Below are 21,204 nucleotides of genomic sequence, written 5' to 3'. Positions count from 1 at the left end.
GAGTCATTTAAAATATTGGTTGCTCATGTTTACAGTGTGGGTGTTCATTCTTTTTTTTTTTTTTTTTTTTTCCAAAGTGCTTTTTCTAGGTAGACATTTCTTTGAAAATAAGTAAACAACTGAAGCTGGACGAAAGTCTAAATAGGATTTGTAAACACACCGGTTGTGCAGTTAGTCTGCTAAGTGAATACCGAGTCATTTGTTTGGGAACCTGCGGTGCAAAATAACCTCTGTCTCTCTGCAGAGCGGGTCATTTGTAAAGATCGAGGCTGCTGCTGTGGAATGAATGGAGAGCCGAGTAAATAATGATCCCTCTGGAGTCATCAGTAAACTTTATCATTTAATGAAACAGCCCGTACACAGCAGAGCAGAACTGCAGTTCAATTTAACACACACACTTACACATGCAGACACACACATTCTTCATTAGCCCCGGAGAAGGGTAATGAGAACACACACACACACACACACACACACACACATTTCATTAGTCTGAGGGAGGAGTAATAGGGGGCGCACATCACAAATCCATCCACTCACACACACAGATACACACCTCGACACACACACATAAATGTGAGCCTGAGAGGGCTGCAGTGCAAAGGCATGACACTGGTGACTGTGTAGCCAGGCGTTAAATGGACAGTCCTTTTGCACTTGATTTCAATTTAATCCAACCTTCATTGACATACGGGCAGAGTGTGATTCATCATCCCATCCTGCAGTGTCGACCTGACCCTCTCAGATATGGATAACATCAAAGCACCGGATAAATGATGGACATTAAAACTTTACCTGAATCCAATGAACGGTGGGCCTGCTTTGAGTATAGGATTTTTTTGTGCTCGGTCTATTAAGCTGCTCGGCCACAGTGAGCCAGAGGTGGTGTAAATGTCACAAAGTGATGAAACAAGTCATCGCACATGTCTGTCTTTGATCTTTTTCTTTACAAGGGGAGATTTTTTTTTTAATCGAGTAAGATGTTCAAACACTGCTGAAAATGTCAGAATTAAAAAGAAAGCTTTGCCATGTGAGAAAGATCTACCTTTCTGTGAAGACATAGAAGTTGAAAGGACCACTGAAGTCATTTTTAGGCACAGTATCACCAATAATGATGAATATGTTTCCTGTTTAAAGGTGTTTTTTACCACTCTGTTTAGACAAGCTCATTCGCTTAACGATGTTCAGAGAATTAAATAGGAAGCGTGAAACTACGAGATCCGTAATGACTAATTATTTTTAACTAACTAATCATTTTATGAATCATTAAGCTGAAAGTCACAAGAGTCCAAGAACAACATCATCTGGGCTTTTCTTCAGAGAGAGAGAGAGAGGAAGAACCTGTCAGGAAAGAATCAATTAGCGCCCCTCTGATGTATGATCTCTCCAGGAAAATCAGCTTCATCAAGGCGACTTTGACAGATTTTATAAAACATTGATCAAAACAACACGATTGAAGAAAATCATTTGATATAGAGAAGATTATTTCAACATTAAAAGGTTCATCCCCTTTATCAAAAACTTCATGATAAATTGGACAAATCGACCACGCAATCTATGAATAGAATAGAGGACAGCATTTGTAAAAAAGGTAAGGATCTGCACATGATCATGAAATCATGGTTTTAGTGAGTAAGGAGGACAACCTTTATAAACTTTTCTATGTGTAAGTCTCCCCACCTCTTGTCTCAGTCTCTTTGTTTCCCAAATGTCACATGATGCTTGTTACTAAGGAGCTAAGAAAATCTGAACTGTTCAAAATACAAACACACAAAGGTTCTAGTTGTAGTTTAATCTTTGCACAAACAGAAGCCTCCCTCTCAGAGTCTGCCTGACTGAAGTTACACACCTGACATGTGACGAATATGTAACAGTAGTTCAACTAACTGAAATTGTATCAGGTTAGTTTTGGCGGCATATTTCCCTCTGTGAAGACGACAATGTGCAGTAATTCAGTACCATACACAAACACTGGAATCTAACGCACACACACACACACACACACAGCTCTGACAACTGTGAGTGAAACTGTTTGAAAACGAGCTCTGACTAGCAAGATGACTCAGACAGAGAGAGAGAGAGAGAGAGAGAGAGAGAGAGAGAGCGAGAGAAAGAGAGAGCGAGAGAGACAGAGACTAAAAGGTGAGTCAGACATGATTGTGTTCTTGACGTACAGTACCTGAGTATCAGCAGACATTGCATGTGGGCATGTGTGTGCACTCAGAGACTGCAAGCATATGGAAAGTTAACACTTCTGCTGGTTTGCTACTTGACTTTTTCCATTATACAAGTGAGAGGTTGTCAGAGTTGTGTCGCCTGTCAAGCATCCCTGTGAAGATGAAGGTTTCATCCATACCTTGTAACATTGCTGAGTAAACTTTTGTCAATAAGTACACACAAATGGCTGGCCATCTTTTCAAACCTATGGCTAGCGTCTGTCGCTTTGAATGTATCAATGATAATGAATTTTTTCATGGTTATTTTATGAAGCAAAATGTAATTTATAAGTGGCAAAAATTGTAACAAAACAAGAAGTTCCCTGAACAAGTGTTGAAAGTTTTGTTTATAAAATCAAAAGTAGAAAAATTGAATTGAACAGCATGAGAACAAACAGTCTGAGTCTACAGGGGAATCTAATCTCCTTCGGTTTCAGTTTGTAGCTCTCCTATGTTGAAGGTGGGAAACAAGTTGTGGACTTTCCCATACTAGTGTACAAATAGGATTTGTTCGAGAGAAGAAGAAAAACAAACACCAGTTCACCTTTTAAGCAAATAGAGAAATTGTGAAAAACCAGAGGAAACTGTTAGGAACTCAAACATAACTTCAGTCCCTCAGCATTACAGATAACCTTGAGGCTCATGAGTCAAACCCACATTAAAGCATTGACAAACTGACAATGACAAACTACAATCAGTTAGTGAGGAACAATACTCAATGACCCCTTCAGTGATGTCTGACTGACTGCATTTGAATATTATAATCTCTGATAAGAAACACAAATGTAGATCTTATTTTCAGTTAAAGAGAACCTTGTTGTTTCTAAATTATTCATGCAGGGAGCTTGTACGGGCTGGTCCGTTTATGACACCTGCTCTTTGTGACCACTAGCAGGGGTAGAGTTTCTCTGCTGTTCTGACATGTTTTAAAGATGCACACAAACACTCTTGTGCAAGTGTCATTACTATCAGTCAATCTCTGTTCTTCTCCCTCCTTCCCTCTTGCACACAATACACACCTCGTGCTCCTGTGTTTGTCTATGTGTGTGTGTGTTCCTTTCTCTCTAAAGACAGGAAGGAGAGGAAGGAGAGGTAATGTGGTCTGGGAGGCCTAATGACAAATTAACACTACTTAATGAAGGAAAACTTGACTCCTGTAATTAAAGTTAAGCTGTATCTATCTTGTGTGTGTGTGTGTGTGTGTGTGTGTGTGTGTGTGTCTGAAGGTGCATGTCTGTGGTTTGTGGAAAGGAAATATGGTTTAATCCAGAGGAAGTGTCAATAAGATGGGGATGTGCTAGGAACTGCCAAGAGTCATTATCTTCAAGCCTTTTCTCTTTCTCTAGAGCACGAACACACACACACACACACACACACACACACACACACACACACACACACACACACACACACACACACACACACACACACACACACACACACACACACACACACACACACACACACACACACACACACACACACACACACACACACACACACACACACACACACACACACACACACACACACACACACCTCAGTTTCAGCTTGTTGTGAAGTTAATGACTCGTTCTCTCCCTGTTTCCTGTTGTTTAAACTGAGCCAATTCACAGTGCTAGACTTATTGACAAACACAGCCAGGTATGAAGGCAGGAAGGCTCCCTCCCTTTTTCACTGCTTTGGCTTCCTGGATTTAATCACCTCTACACACAAACACTCACAAACAGCTGACAGCATAAACAAACAGAAGGTTTAACTGATAACTAGTATTCCCTTAGCCATCTGTGATGTTGATTAAAAAAAGAATACTTTTCAAACCAGAGAAATCTTTATACAAAATGCACTGGTGACTGACTTTCCTCTTTAAGAGCTTAATATGAGCTGGGATTAATGTATCAACATTAGATCCCCACCGATTAATCAGCCAGCTGATATTATTGGCCGATATGAGCGAACCAGGTAACTATCGACTCATTTTATTCACCAGTCAAATAGCATTTCATTTGAGTTTCATAGCAGTTCTCTATTTTAGGATTACAGGAAGCATTATCACTCTCCACAGTGTCACGCAGTGATGCACGTACATGCACAGTTACTTCCAGTTGAGTGACCATCTTGTCTTCGTTATTCTGTATATCTTTTCCACAAGTGTTTGATAACTGCATTTGAGGAATCAACACAAGAAATGTGTACATCTATATCGGTACTGGCCCCAAAAATCACATATCGGTTGGGCCATGATCAACATTGTCCTGAAAATAAAACAAGCCCATTGTGAACATAGTGTCGAGTTTCTATAACAAGTACAGCCCTATTGACCAAACAGATATAAATGGTACAACACAAAATACATTCAACTGTCCAAACAAATAAGGCAGCTAACTTCTGAAAATCACTGTTTCATAGTTTAAAGAAAATCATTATTATTTACTTGGCTTTTGATGCTGTGAAAAAAGCCAGCAGAGTATAACAACTAAACTCTAAGGATGTGCAGACACCATGAAGGTCAAATTAAAAAAGATCTTCAGTTATGGTAAGGATTGCTGCTTAGTTTTGCTTATCGTCAGCAGTGACATATTAAGTCAAAACTGTGCTGCTTCAGCAGAACTAATGAGATTATACAAGTTACATAATGATAAATAACAATAGGCTAGATGAGTGGCTCTTTCTGAATGTCTCTCATAGTAGATGGTCTGAAAATGTTGCTATCATTCCCACTTTTCAATTATTTAGTCAAACTTCCACTGTGGGCATGTATAACCACTTTTGATTTGTTTTTTTGATGAAAAAGTTAAGGCCAGTCCAAATAACAGGTCATTCTCTTTTTTGAAACATTTATGTACTTATAATTCTGTTTACAAATCATTCAACAAACAGGTTTTCAGAAGTGAAATCATTCTGAAATGTTGCTAATTTTGTACTTCAGTAGAGATGTTTCTGAATGTCTTCGACTCAGATGTGAAAGACTTGAAGTGTGCGTGTGGTAAGGGAAAGACAATCCCCGTGCCTGTGATGACTAAACCCTGGTGTACATGTTTTTTTCCGAACTGTGCGGTTAAATATGGGTTTTAAATCAAAGACAGAGAGTCAGAACACATAGAAACTCTGACTGCTTCATTTACTTTACCTGCTGAATCATCAGCTGGAGGGGAAGGAGAGGAGGAAAGGCGGGAGTCAATTGTTGACAAGTCCCACCAGTATGGCAGGTTATCGCGGCAAACCTGTCTCTCTTCCCGCCTCTCTTTTTTTCCCCTCGCTTCTCTTATCTCTTTCTGTTTTTTTCTTCCGTTTTGTTTTTTTGCCCTCAGGGAGCTTCTACTCCTCCCACTAACTGTTCCAAGGAAACATTAGCCCCAGCTGATACCTAAAACCTTAAGTGTGTGAGTGCATGTGTGTTAACTAATGAAGGTATGTCTTCAACAACAAACAGACCCAGAGACTGGCTCCACCCAATCTGAACACACACACACACACACACACACACACACACACACACACACACACACACACACACACACACACACACACACACACACACACACACACACACACACACACACACACACACACACACACACACACACACACACACACACACACACACACACACACACACACACACACACACACACACTGCAGTCACGCCACTGATGCATGTGTCCTGCGGTAACCCAGGGAGGTTTGATATAACCCTATCACTCCTCGTGACTAATAAAGATGACTAACACATGTACACACTCACACACACAAAGTAGACAGTACACAAACTCAAGTGTCTTGGAGCTGTTTGTTTGGAGAGGAACAACCTCTATACTCAAGAGACTGAGACACACGCACACACACACAGCAAATACACAGAGACAGAGAGTTTATCATCAACATGTTCTATCAACAGGCACGGCGTCTCTCTGCCAACACACGGGACATTGCAACACACTATCAACACTAATAGGTACCTCGAATACAAGGAAGACTTGCAATGAGAAACTGTTTTCTTCTTTATAATGATATTCTCAGTGCAGGACCAAACCTCTGAACTCATGTTTCTTGTTCTTCAGTAGCTACAAAATGGTATATACAATAATAATATAGCTCTAACCACAACACCAATATAACAATGAGAGCCAAATTCAATCAGAGAAATGCTTGTCCAACTCTTTCCATGTGGAAATGTAGAACACAAAGGTAATAATGGCTGCGTGAATTGGATTGGATTTGCAATGAAAAAATAGTGGCCAAAATGTTCTGTTCCTCAGATCAGACCTATACTTTATGTTGCATTTATAATGTGCTAAAAAAAATCCAGAGAGCATCCAAAGATACCCCTGTCTTTAGTTGCCGTTTGTGTCATCTAAGTGATCATTTTGGAATAAAATTCCGTCTTGGAAAAACAAAAAAAAGAATTCACAAATGACTCTTTCCCCTAAGGTCCTTTTACAACAATCAAGGCATTATAAAAACAAAACGTTTCAAGTAATTGAAGATCATAAAATGAAGTCAGGTGCACTTCTAAGAATGCCTTGGCACTTTACAAGAGGTTAATCAGGTTCAACATTTTAAGAGTGGGAGAAGGAGATGAATCAGTATTGCTTTGGTGTTTAGTAAAAATAGTTGTGTGAAAGGTCTGACTGATTTCATATATATCTGAACATGAGATCAACACAAACCATGTTAAAAAAAAAGCCCCCACAATATCTCTGATGTATAATGGCTTCAACCAATGAGGCAATGTGGTGAAATGAGTCAGTTGGTAACCAAATGCTCTTATGGAGATTAGAGGGGGAGTGATGGGTTCCCAGAGGTCAGGCTGGAGGTGAAGGGTCAATATTGACCCTTCACCTCCAGCCTGTACCAGTCAGCTACCGAGGTCTTACAGATTAATCACCTGTTGACCTATCCAAGTCTTCATTCCTTTGGGACCACACCTGTAACAGCTCCACGGCTGTTGCAGCCAGACTTGCCCACAAATATTTTGCATACTTCCAAAAAAAAAAAAAAAAAGGTGCTGAATTGTGCTCTGGTTTTGGCCCGACAGCATTACTGTTGCTTCCCCTACTTGAGATTAAGTGAGTGTGTCTAAGTGTGAGAAAAGGACCTCCATGGCCTAAGATTGAACGGGTTTTCAGAGGTCAGAGTGACATAAAGCCTCCAGGGAAACCAACGTACCACCCTGAAGGAAACCACAAAAGGTCTGAGGGTTGCTCAAAGCCCGGCCCTTCAATATCATCTATCCTTTTCTTGTAACACGATGGCTAAATCCCCATCCCCCACCCCACCCCCAACCCTACTTACCCGAAAGTTAAACATTAATACTCCCCTGCACACATGCACAACCAATCCCCAACTCACAAACGCAGAGCTTTTCTTTTCTAGCCGTTTCATCTTTGGCCCCAGTGAATCAAAGACAATCCTCGAGAGAAGTTGAGAAAAAGTCAGCTCAGATATAATGGCAAACTACAGAACAACTGTGGAAAATCCTCTGACCATGTTCACTCCCTCTGTAACAGACTTATTCCACCATAACAGGATTTTCTCCATACGTGATTACATAAAGACTGCACTTCATTATGTGATTTTAATTGATAGAACCAGACAGAAGAGGGTGTACAAAATATGGACTGTTTTGGCAGAGAGAGGACGAATTAATCGTTTTAATGAAATAATTATTCTACTGATTGTTCGAATTATTCACGGCAGGAAACAATTCAGTTATGACAACTTGGAAAATTAGTTACGCCATTTGGAGGAGAGTATGTTTAATATAAGATTTCTCCATGGATATAGGGAAACTGTCATGTGAAATAGACAGAATGATGAATAAACAAGACAACAATGGCATTATACATCATATTAAAATACTGGCATAAACCCTGCTGGAAGAGGAAAAAACACTGCAGAATAAACAGACTTTTTTCAGTAGGTTTTCTTAGTTTTCTGCACCACATCCATAGCTGGACTTAACCGGTCTGTCTTTCATAATGAGCACAATCTGAAGCAAAGCGGAATCGATTTCTTTTCCACCAGCTCATCTATACCTTTCAATTAGGGACACAGTCAGAAACCCTGATTTGCCATCAGATTTGATAAGTGTGAATTGACTTCCTGTGACAGATAATTTGGGCACTCAACCTTCAAGAGACCTTTAAACTTGCAACATGTCTAAGTGTGGAACGAATCAAGTCGTTTGAATAACCTGTCGTATGGTCATCAGCGTGACAAATGGACTTTTTTTCCTTTCTCTGAGTGCAGTGATTTGTTCACTGGACTGCAAATACTCACTGAATTAAGTGTAACTAGATTTACTTTTCACATAATAGATTTCTTAGCATTGTTCTATCGTAAGCCCGTCATCTTTGAGAGATGAAAAATGTATGGATTTGATTTTTGTGAAGGAACCAAATCCCTGTATTGACTTCTAAGCATTTTGTGATCAGACGACTTTACTCACTCCACATTTTCAGAGTCTGGTTGCACAGAAACCAGAGACGACTTTCAAACCTAAATAAGAAAAAGATATCAACATCAGCTACCTTTCACAGATGGCTCAAGGTTCATAATAGAGTTCAAGATGCGTTGTCCCGGGGCGCTGGTGGCGCAGTGGTTAGTGCGCGCGCCCCATGTATGGAGGCTGTCGTCTCAAGTGGGCGGCCCGGGTTCACTTCCCACCTGTGGCTTCTTTCCCGCATGTCATTCCCCACTCTCTCTCTCCCTGATTTCCAACTCTATCCACTGTCCTATCTGTACAATAAAGGCACAAAAAGCCCAAAAAGAAATCTTTAAAAAAATAAATATGCGTTGTCCTGAAGGAGGGAGGTCTGATGTGTGTCTGTATGTGTGCTGGATTTCCCTGACAAGGAAGGCCAGAGGCACTTGACCCCTCATGACCTCTGCTGTGTTGGTGGCATGAAGCGGTTTGTAAAGAGAAATACATTTGTCTTCTGCTGCGTGTGTCAGTCAGATAAGCTTTGACCTCACACATACCTGCACAAGGTTCCTGTCTGTCACATACTGTGAGGTGAACTTTATGTGGTTAAACAAAGGACTAATTGTGAGAATCTGTTTTTAAAGACACCTGCATGTCTGAGTCATTAGAATGAACACACACACACACCACACAGGGCTTCGAACTTTCACCTTGAGCTGTTGTGGTTTGCATGATTGCACCAGCGGGGAAAAAAAATGAATCAGTAAAAGCACTTTAAGACTCTCTCACGTACACAAACAGACACAGCGCTGTGTGGGGCCTTCTTTGAAGTGTTTACAAGAGAAAAAAAAAAAAACTCAAAACACTAACTTGGAAGAATGTAGCCTGTGGCTGAAATAAGAGTACATTACAAGTGACACAAATAATCAAGAGAATATCAATATGAGGTTCAGAGTAAGGGTTAACAGATATTGGTTTTTCAGGGCTGATATGGATACCGATTATTAGCAGTTCATGACACAGATAACTGATGTTGGGAACCGATATGTATTCACAGTGAAAATGAAAATCCTTCAGTCAAAATTTAGAATTCACAAACTCCAACACAAGACTGCCTTTGAATGCTCAACTGGAGACTCTCCTCTTGCTCCAGGCTGCTGATGCAGATGCTCTCATCTCAGCATGTCAGTGGCACCCAGGCTTCAGTGTTGATTGGCTATTACTCGTGTGACGCCTAAGCAATCAGGTAGTGTGGTGGGCGGGACAATAGGTCAGACAGAGTGGGTGAGTGAAAACAGACCCAGAGGGAAAGACACACCTGCAGGAGAGCTAAAGTAGGTGCGCTTTATATTTGATTCATTTTTGTCTGTGATCGGTAAATTAAACGCCGATACAGCTAATGAGCTAAATTCAGAATATGAGCGAGGCCGATAATCAGTCTACCCCTAGTTCAGAGATGACGAAAAACCAGGACATATGTAAGGAAATATATCTATATTTATTTGTGGACTTTTATGCCTTAATTAAGATAGCACAGTGGGTAGAGTCGGAGAAAGTGATGATTGCTTTAAGGGAAAGAGCAATAGGTCGGACCGCCCACTTTGAGGACTATAGCCTTTGTACATTGGGCGCACAACCTAACCACTAGGCCACCCAGGACCAAGACATCATTCTATTAAAAAAATTCCAGTTGGTCAATCTTTTGAATAATTCTTTTTTATTTCACCTTTACTATTGTGATGTTGATACTAGCACAATGAAGTGAAAAGATTGGGGGTATTAGTGCCTAAATGAAAGAGTTCAGTTGACATATATAGATATTCCACTTAAATAATACATTTATGAACACGTTGAATTAAAAAGCTACTACAGTAAATCACAGGAACACATACAACATTTTAACTTTTTAAGACACACCTCATCTCTTGCTATCTGTCTTTTTGTCCGTCAATAAGCTCTCTGAACATCTCCTTACAGACTCATATCTGGGGACATGGTGCTTTAAAAACACTTCCCTCAATATAAAAGGACTGTTTGTTTATGTTTCACACGGATAAACTATTGAACGCCCTGAAACTCTCTCTCTCTCTCTCTCTCTATCTCACACACAAACACACAGTGGGTGTTGTTTTTGGCCTGTCCAAAGCCTTGGCCTCTCTCCCAGACACTGACCTGCTCCCCAAATGGGAGCTGCAGCCAAATGGGTCAGACCACTGGATGTGTGTGAGGATTGATTTCACACAACCAACATCACCCGTGTGTGTTTGAATGTGTGTTTAAGTAACAGAAGCCAAAAATTAAGTAACCACACACACAAACACTCACACAAAAGAGTAGCCAGACGTTATGTAAACAAGACGGAATGACGCGTTACCCTGCGTGTGGCAAGCTTGTGTGTGTGTTTGTGTACGGTAGTTTTGTGTCTCCCATATACAATTTGCCACATTGAGTTATTTTGGCTGGATCAGTGCCACACATTTGAATCAATAATGCAAACTAAAAAAATCAACTGCAGACTTTTACTCTAGACTCAACAACTGCCTTAAATGCAATGCAGTGTCTCACACACACACACACACACACACACACACACACACACACAAGATAAGCATCTGAATCAGTGTTTAGCAAACACAGACCTATCACTCCTCAACTCAAAGTCCCCATAGGAGGGAACTTAAAAGGAATTATGTAAAGGAATGCAGAAGACAACAACTCTAGTGGAAGAAATGACCGCACAGGACGTCCGATCAGATGTCTCTCCTGCTTAAGGACAAACTTGAGTGCTGAGAGGAGCACAGACAGGTAGGACTCCAGTTTCATCTTCTTGACTTGTTATTCTTTCTTGTACATACACACACACACACACACACACACACACACACACACACACACACACACACACACACACACACACACACACACACACACACACACACACACACACACACACACACACACACACACACACACACACACACACACACACACACACACACACACACACACACACACACACACACACACACACACACACACACACACACACACACACACACACGCACACACGCACGCACACACAAACACCAGGACCTGAAAAAACAGGCCAGTGAGAAGATGACAGATTGAAAGTGCTGGGATACTAAAAGCAGAAGTCAGTGAGACAATTAGAGAGAAAAAGAGTGAAAATAAGCTATAAATCTTATAGGCTTCAAAAACGCGCATCATTTAAAAAATAACCACAAAAAATATATCTATCTACAGTACTAATAGTTTAACTTGACCACAGCTGAAAAGTTGGTCACTTTCTTTTCACGTACCTTGTGACATCAGGCTTTTGTGTGACTTTTGCTGTTTTGTATGCCAACTTCTTGTGGCTACTGTTTTTAGTGCAACTGTTCTACACAACACACACAATAACACTCGTCAATAAGAATCTAATGCCTTTCTGGCTCGAGGTTCTGGAGGAATGGATAGAAAAGTGTGTGAGAGAAAGACAAAGTGTGTCAGCGTGCGGGCGGCCCGGGTTCGAGTCTGGCCTGTGGCTCCTTTCCTGCATGTCATTCCCCACTCTCTCTCCCTGATTTCCGACTCTATCCACTGTCCTATCTCTCAATTAAAGGCACAAAAAGCCCAAAAATAAATCTTAAAAAAAAAAAAAAAAAGTGTGTCAGCGTGATCTTAGGAGGAATACTGTTTTAAAAAGCTAATGGTGCACGGACACCACTCTTACACACACACATGCAAGAGTGCATCTAAAGTAATTCTCCCACTTTTTCAGGCTTCATGTTCTGATTGGTTCAATGAACTTTCCATGAAGTCAAAAAGAAGTAGCTTTTGATGTAGATGCCTGTGCAGTGACCTATATAAAGATTTTACATTTGATATCTAAGCCTATGGCCTGACCTACATGAAGCAGCAACATGAAATATATTGATTGCTGCTGCACATGGATCTTATCCGCTTAGAGCAAACTCTATGTTAACAAAATGACTTTAATCTGAAACATCAAAAAGACATGTATGCCAACATATAGATATTAATATGGAAGACTTATACATGGGAAGCAGGCCAGCAGATTTCAGGAGTGAAAAGTTCATACTTAATTTCTAAGCGTTCAATGTGCTGAATAAGGTACAAAATCTGATGATTATCTAAATATTGATGGGAGTAAATCCATGTCCATCAGATGATTTGACTTTGGTTCTAAAGCACGTACATAGTCCGTCTTTAGTGTTGTGTATCCAAGTCCCTGACATATATAACAAAAATAAGTCGAAAGACCCTATAGACTACTAATCTTAAAACATGCATGATGTCATTTCATTTTCCAGGAAAGGACATTAAAAAGTAATACACAATTACATGTTGGATATACAATGGCATACATAAACATCCTTCTTCTAAATCTCACAATAATACCCAGAGACTTAAGGCAGAAATGTGACCCACTCTTCTTCATATGAATCCCTTCACAGGGTATTAACATAGCTTCAATTCTACATATATCCCCCCCTACATGTGCATTGCCATAATTAATCATTCTCAAATTCTATGAAAGATTATCCTTCATACAGTAAGAGATTAATCATTTCTTATCTTTAGCACCGTGTCAGGGGTCAAATCCATGCATTATGGGCATGTATCTAAACTGTGGATTTCTTCATGGGGGCTGGGGGGAATATTTAATCAACATAAGGAAGGTGCGTGTAAAGTTATAAAATCAATGGGTGTCAGGATGTATTTTTATATGCATATGCAAAACATATTTTTTATGAAGTGTGTCAACAATCGAGGCTCAAACAATTCAAAATGTATTTTTAAATTTGAGGCGTTAGAGAAAAATCACAGATTTATTTTGGGGTTTATTTCTCCTGATTTCAAGATTGATTTTGTAATCTCTTAACACCTGTATGTTTGATGCAAAGTGTGACACTGTTAGAGAAATGGTTGTGATGCTGTTAAAACGTTAACTTTTCTCTAGTCTATTGTTTGAAATATTAACATTGAGGACACTTCTTAATTTTCTTTCAAATTAAGTGAATATACTTCATTGTGTTACAGTCTAACACCTCCCATGTTTTCAAGATGTCAGAGTGGCATCCCTGAACTACAGATGCTTTTAAATTACATACATCAGGTGCACAGTTTGAATAACCGAAAAGATCCATGAAGAATGTGAATAAAACCTTCTCCATATCTAGTTTTGAAGTGAGGAAGATCAGGGGAAGTATCCATGCTGGTCAAACACAGAGAGATGTTCTCCAAATAAATACCCATAAAAGATACATCAATACTCAACAGCATATACAACAAATCTGACACAACCACTCAAACACAGGACATCCATAACAAGTCTGACACAAGTTTTCTACTTTAGGCCAGTGCTATATGATCAGTGGACATCAAGGTTTGGAGCTGTGTGCACACATGTATTAGCACACAAGTTTCCTTTCTGTCTGAGTCAGGTTAAATGTTTGTATGTTTGTGTGTCTCCATATGAAGATGGATTTGATGCTATTTTAAAGTTCAACACACTGACATATTGACAGTCAAAGCCTACAAAGTTATCACTTCACAGGTTAATTACAAAGGTATTCTGAATGAAAGGAGGTAGAGAAGGAAAATAGGAAGAGCTATGTTGTTCCCTAACATGCAACATACTCAACTAAAGATTTAAGTGTTGTGGTTCCTTTAATACTCTTACCTCTCTTTGAGGAAGTCTACCACTCTCTTGAAGTCATCGATGCAATATTCTCTCTTCATGTCCATCAGGACACTGTCTGAGGCCGACTGCACGGGAACATGAAGGAAGGCATAGACCCGAGGATGATTCAATATCTTTGCCATCTCCTGATGGGAAACAGAGAATAGAGAAAGAGAGCAACATTAAGAGTTTGACAGGACACACAGTGCCTTCTAATAACCTACTTCATTTAGAAGGGCACACAAAAAACTAACAGTATTTTTGGGCCATCTCTGCCATTATTAGAGAGGAGAGCAGAAGAGAGACAGGGAACAGTGGGAGGGGAGAGTGGTGGATGACATGCAGCAAATGGACGAGGTCGGATTCAAACTCACGGCGGCTGCGACAAAGACTTAAGCCTCTTTACATGTGCTAAGACTGGACCGCTAAACATATAACTACTAAACCATCCGGCACCTCACAAAAAACAAACCCAATGTGACATATCCAAACCTTCTATAGCAACAAGTTCAATCAATAAACATGCCGAGCTTGGACATAAAAAAGAAGAAAAAAATACATATACTGCATATATTGTCAAAGTTCTACTATATAGTACATCCATATGTAACTGAAAATATGTTATTTCTTAAATTGTCAGTAATTATTTCTAAAATTATTAATTAACTCTTAGAATAGCATTTCTCTGGGACTGACAGAACTAGTAAGACATTCAACTAATTACTTATAGTGAACAAACCAAGGACACAAGGGCAGATATTCTGAACAAGTGATGTCCATGTGCTGTAACCTCACTGCGATGTGTTCTGTGACAATACGGTTAGTTCATTCAAACAGACATCTCTGATGAATTGGTTTGCTGCTGGCATTGAATATGCTGAAGGTTCCATTAACATTCCTGTCTCCCTCCGTACTGGTTATTTTGCTCTAGACCTCTAAAAGAGTCTGCCTCTTTCTCTAATTTTCACTTCGCTTTTATTTGTGTGAGGAAAAGAAAAGAGAAGAAAAGCAGCTCAGAGAATTCATCGGGTACCCACGAGATCTAAAGTCCTAAGAGTCAAGGCTGCACCAGAGGGAGTTCTTTATGTCTGAAAAGTCAAGAGCTTTTACTGAAGCGTCCAGGTCCACATCTCAGAACAAAATGGTGAGTGCAAGAAAAGAAAAATACATCAAGTCTGTAATTATCTCAGTAAGGATTTCCAGCCACTAAGTTCCCCTCGGTTTTAAGTGAAAGAGTCAAACAAAAGCTGGTCGTTTTCAGGCTGTAATGTCTGCAATTTTTCATGATGAAAATGCAGGTTTTTTTTAAGTTAATTTGTACTGTTCTCATCCTTACTTATGGACACTTTGACTTGACTTCCCCCATAAGACAATTCCAGGAGAGAGGCAGAGATATTAACATCTGAATTCTTACATTTCAATGTATTAACATAAAAAGTTCTGACACTGAAGGATGTCTCGACTCAAGGGGAAGATCACACTCCAAAGGTTTTCACTTGATTTTGTTTAAGACCCATTGGAGCATGGATCAAGAGGATGCTTTCTATATTACAAAGAGCTACTTTAACATTATTCTTATAATGGTGATGAGTGTCATTTTAATTAATATAGAAAATGTTACATTGTCATTTGTGTCTATTAAGCTCAATGTACAGAGGTAGTCTAGATCAAAAGCTGCACTCTACACTGTTGAAAAGTGTCTTGAAATCAATTCATTTTAAACGTTTAAATCAAGAGAATTATAAGGTTTTTGGTTTGATTCCATTACCACTTTCATTTGGTCTCTAAAAGAACTCTAAAGACTATGGATGTGGATTCTTTCTGATGGACATAATCAGGGTGTTATCATTACCGGGATGATCATCACAAGGAGGAGCACGAGGAAAAGACAGGGGAAGAAGAAATTATTTAATGATTTCCTCCAAGAATATGCTGATTGCAGTCCGTCTTCTCAATTAAGAGCTATTGTACACTGTTCCCTACTTCATACATTATAAAAAACCAGTATGTACGTGGGCGCACACACACACAAACACAGCTCAGTTGCAGCGCACCACAGGGGGTTGACTACTGGAAGCTCCAAATTAGAAAGAATTAATGTGGTTGGAAATGGAGCTTGATTGGTGACAGAAATCAGATTGTTGCTTGAGTATGTGTGTGTGTGAGAGAGAGAGAGAGAGAGAGAGACACATACGGTAGCACAGGATGGTGCAGGATGCAGTTATGTGCTTTTAAAAGCTTTAGAATACTAAATCGATGATGCTATCATTTTGAGTTTACACAAATTACTTGATGTTGCCTTTTCTCATTGGAGAATATTTATGTCGTGTAATTTAAAATTATGGTGCTATGCTTTTAAGAGTCAATAACCACCGTATTCTAATACGAAGTAAGATGAGTGGAGAAAAAACAAGCAACATCAAATGGCAATGTTCAAAGAGAATTGATAGCCTTATATATAATAATAATAAAAAAACTTTTTTTATTTTATAACTATGTCAAGCCCAAAAGATGCTTACAAGACACCATTAGTTTGCGATGAAAACAAACCAAAAGCAAAAGAAGGCATATAGTTCTTTCTCACTTTCAGAAAACTCCTGATATTTCCCGGAGGAGCTGTATGTGTGAACACACAGCCAAATTGTTCGCCCTGATTTCTCCTGCCAGACCCCTTGTACTTTTACTGCAGTCCGAGTCCGAGTGAGCTGATGTGAGAACGCAGCAGAATATTCTCAGCAGAATTCACCTCGAGCCAATGGTAGGAGGGAGTGACGTTTGTAAACTGTGACTGCTGCACGGTGCACAGAGTGTAAGCAAGCGATCGCTACGATCTCCGTGCACCTAATTAAAAGGCGGCATTACGTTTCCTGTTCTCCAGTAGGTTGTTCTCCACTCTTTTTTAGTGTGATTCCTTTGAACGAAGCGTTGATATAAAGGCAAATATCCTCATTATAGCATCGTATAGCGGAGTCCGTTGCTTCGTCCACTACTTTGGTGTCTTTTTGTTTAATTAACGTCTTAACTCAGGAGACCGCCCCCCCATCCCCCCTCCTGTCTGACAGGGATAGTCTCCCGCTGTGAGGTGCATAACAGCCAGGTCAGGAGAATCTCCGGAGCAGTCCTCCTGAAATGATCTAGATATTTTCAGGAGTGCATATGTGAAAACAGCTACATATTATATTACATGTTACTTGTGTGCTGTTCGTTTGGGGAAAAGCTCATGGACTTGACTTATGATTAAATATCCCTTTTGAAAATATCTTGGCACAGTATAAAGTTCAATGCTGCTACATTCGGTTCACTGAGGATGATAACTCTCCAATGACTGCAACACAGCCTACAGATTGTGTGTGTGTGCATTAATTCTTCAATGTGTGTTGCAGGGGTGAATGGGGTCTCAGCGGATGGCATGCTAGTTTGAGTAGCAGGGCACTGACGATGGCAGCTGGCGATTAATCTATAAGGGGAGGGCTTTTCATTCACCCAAGCCATTTATCACGTGTTTTTGTCAGACTGACAGAGCGTCCCATCCTCCGATGATTATACATTACACTGATATGAATCTCTTTTGTTGCCAATCCCAGTGGAGTTGAGGCCTTTTCAGTGTTTGACTGCTGCTGACAGACAGTTTAGTGAGTCTGAAGTGAAAATGATGCTGTGATGAGGAAGATATCGCACAGCAGTGCCTGGTAGCAAAAAATTAAAGTGCTGCTTTGATGGGTCGGCTGCTGGGTGAAAATATCCAGCTCAAAGACAAATTCAGAAAGCTTTATTAGAACAATCAAAAATGTGTCCTTGTGGGATTTTTTTTTTTTTGTCAGTCTTGACGGTAAAGCAAAATAATATTGTTTTTCTTTCCATGACACTTTGTCCCTCCCCCATTAAGCTTCTTTCTCTTATTTAGACAAACAGATACACAATCCTTTCAACTCAGACGGAGATATTAATCAGGAAAAAAACTCTTATAGAAAAGAACATTAACCACCTCTTCTTCAAAAAGCCAAAAACAATGTGCTCCCTGTGAACTATGTTCCTAAAACATATAAGATTAATTTCAAAATATTCTATATTAGGATTTTGTCTGCTTCCCTCTGATCTGATTCATGCTTTCATGTCCATCAAATTACATTTTTTAAGAAAAAAGCTCACAAAAAAGAACCTAAAAGAGAAACCTATGATCATGAACTCTTTAAATTGTAGATCGCTCATCATCACATTAACTTGCAAACAATCAAGTACAATATACTTTGAGTTCTACTGTAAATCCTGCCAGCAAAATAATCCTTCAAACTGTTTTTCTGGAACGTTTCTGGCTGTATGCTTTTTGATTAAATGCTAATATTACTTATCATCTGAGAGCATCGTTTAAGGAGTCTGAAAGTGTTAAATATTGTATTCGTTGTTATTCACAGTTTCAAATGTCAGCATAATTCACAGTTTTATGTTTTCTAGAGAACCTGGGAACACTTTAGGATCTTGCAGGAGAAGCTAGTAAACAGTAATGGGGAAAGGGGGGTTAGTCTGCCTTGAGAGCGTCCTAGCCCCGATAAACAGATCAAATAGATCTATGGACGGGAATTTTGCCAAGCAAAATATTTAGCTTTCAAACTATTTGCAGAGATTCTGAATGACAGAATTTTTCAATTGAGTATATATTTAGTCATTATTGTCTTTGCATCCTGATTAGACGATCGATCATTGTACATTTTCATTTACAATTGTTTCATAGCAGGCGAAATTTCTATATTTGGAAGTTTACGAATGTAATGCTAGAGTTCAGACAAAAAGGTCAAAATAGAAAGGTAGTTCAACTGGCACTTAGGGTTCATAAATGTGTCACTATTAACGGATTCAATGTTTGGTCTCTAAATTGTAAAAGAGTAGCGAGTCAAAGTTTCTCAGGGCCTTAACCAACCTCTTCAACTTAAGTCCCTGAAGAAAGCAAATGTTTGTTATTTCTACCTGAAGAATGACTAAAGCTAGAATGAATTAATCTTTTGATAGACTTATTGATTCATGGAAATATTATTTAAAACTCTACCAGACAATTCAATCTGTACACTTGACACACGAGAGATAAGTGGATGCTTCACTAGAACTGAAAAACTTAGTTAAAACTGCCTTTTAAAAACCTTTGAGTGTTTTATTGACAGCTACTTCTGTTCAATAATTCAACAACATCCTTGATGATAAAATGCTTATCAGGGTTTGGGAAAAAATAAAGTAATAACTGTGCGGGGAAGAATAATTCTCTTTAGATTTTTGAGGTATTTACCCTGTAGTTGGTAGTGTTGTTTCAAAGCTGTGGCTTAACAGCTTTCATTAATTGCAATATTCTTAAACAAAGCAAAAATCTAGTAACAATGTTACAATTCCATTTATCTGTACCATTGCACCGTGCATTTGTGTTATGGTACAACTCAAGCAAGGATGTATAAAGGAGAACACAACATGAGTAGGTGGCATCAAACAACTTCAAGTCTGACAGGAAACAGGAGCCAACAGGCAATTGCACAGAGGCAATTATCTTTGTATTTAATTGTATCATAATCAACAACAACGTCATCAATATCACCATCAATAGCATCATTTTCATGAAGTGGGGAGGTGTTAATGAAAGAGCTGGGTCCTCAGCTTTTTCTTACAGGGGAAAGGGAACTCTGCAAATCGGATGGAGTATATTAGTGAGTCAAGCTAGCGTCTAAGGTCTCTGTTGTTAGGGTCGGACGAGGGTTCTTTTATTGGCAGGATGAGGGAGTGGAGGTAGGCAGGAATTGGAGGAGGAGCTGTTTTGCAGAAGAGCAACAGGGATTTGAATTTGATTTGAGCAGTAACTGGTAGCAAGTGGAGGGAGTGACACGCACTGCTTTGGGTTGGTTGAAGACCAGTCATGCTGCCACATTTTGGATCATCTGCAGAGGTTTGAATGTTCAAGCCGGGAGGCATGCAGGGAATTGCAGTCATCAATGCGTGATATTATGAGAGCCTGTATCAGGAGCTGTATACTTCCTGATGTTGTACAGGGTAAATTGCCCAGAAAGTCTCATGTCCAGTTTTGTTTGTCAAACTGGGTATTTATCTTTGTTGCACAGAGGGACTGGATGGATGACATGGAGCTAGTCAGTCAATTTTGGTCTAATCAGAAAAACATATTGTGCATACTTCAACATATTTTGAAAAAGTATGTACTTTATAAGGACATAATCATAATTGCATTATTACATCACAAACTAACACAGCTGGCCCCCCAGAGGGCTACCATGTAGACAGACAGGGTTTCAGTCTGGTTCAAGTAAACATCTGAAATAAACCCAGCACGAGTAGAACCCTAACTACACTCACACACACACACTGACAAACATACAGACAAACGTGCACATCACAGAGCATTAGCGGGGCTCACCCAGGGGAGTCTGGAGAGAAAATGATTCTACAAGCTGTTCCCTGGATAATAAGTCAGGTCCCCTTGTGTGTGCACTGACACACACAAACACACACTCTGAGAAAACTGTGTTCAGCAACAGACAGAGAAACTGAGCTCCCAATGGTATTAAACATTTCAAACACTTCAGACTGCACTTCTCCCTCGAGGGTATGCAGAGCCTGCAGCACCTCACACAGTGCAGATACAATCTATGTAGCGCACAGTTAAAGGGAAATTTAGTGCATGCATGGTATTCAAATGTCACACTGTGTTGTGCTGTTTGCATCAACTGATGGGGATAATGCCTTTAGTATAGCAGTCTAACACTTTCCATAAAGTTTTCTCACCATGAAGGCTTTGTCAGAGTTCGTTGGCAGCAACGTCATAGTGAAACATTTAAACAACGGCAAAATCAATATGCAAGAAATCT

General features: G+C 39.7%; 1 protein-coding gene across 1 annotated transcript in view; it reads right to left on the bottom strand.

Moving 5' to 3' along the window:
• The window catches only part of cdkal1 (CDK5 regulatory subunit associated protein 1-like 1), a 231,364-nt gene that overhangs the window by 71,297 nt on the left and 138,863 nt on the right, over positions 1 to 21,204 (bottom strand). The window contains exon 10 of the mRNA XM_061050985.1: positions 14,351 to 14,496. Within this exon, the coding sequence (XP_060906968.1) occupies positions 14,351 to 14,496 (146 nt within the window). The remainder of the gene's footprint in view (positions 1 to 14,350; positions 14,497 to 21,204) is intronic.

This window comes from Labrus mixtus, chromosome 11, assembly GCF_963584025.1.
Source record: "Labrus mixtus chromosome 11, fLabMix1.1, whole genome shotgun sequence".
Taxonomy (NCBI): Eukaryota; Metazoa; Chordata; class Actinopteri; order Labriformes; family Labridae; genus Labrus; species Labrus mixtus.
This window is presented reverse-complemented; position numbering and strand designations above follow the sequence as displayed.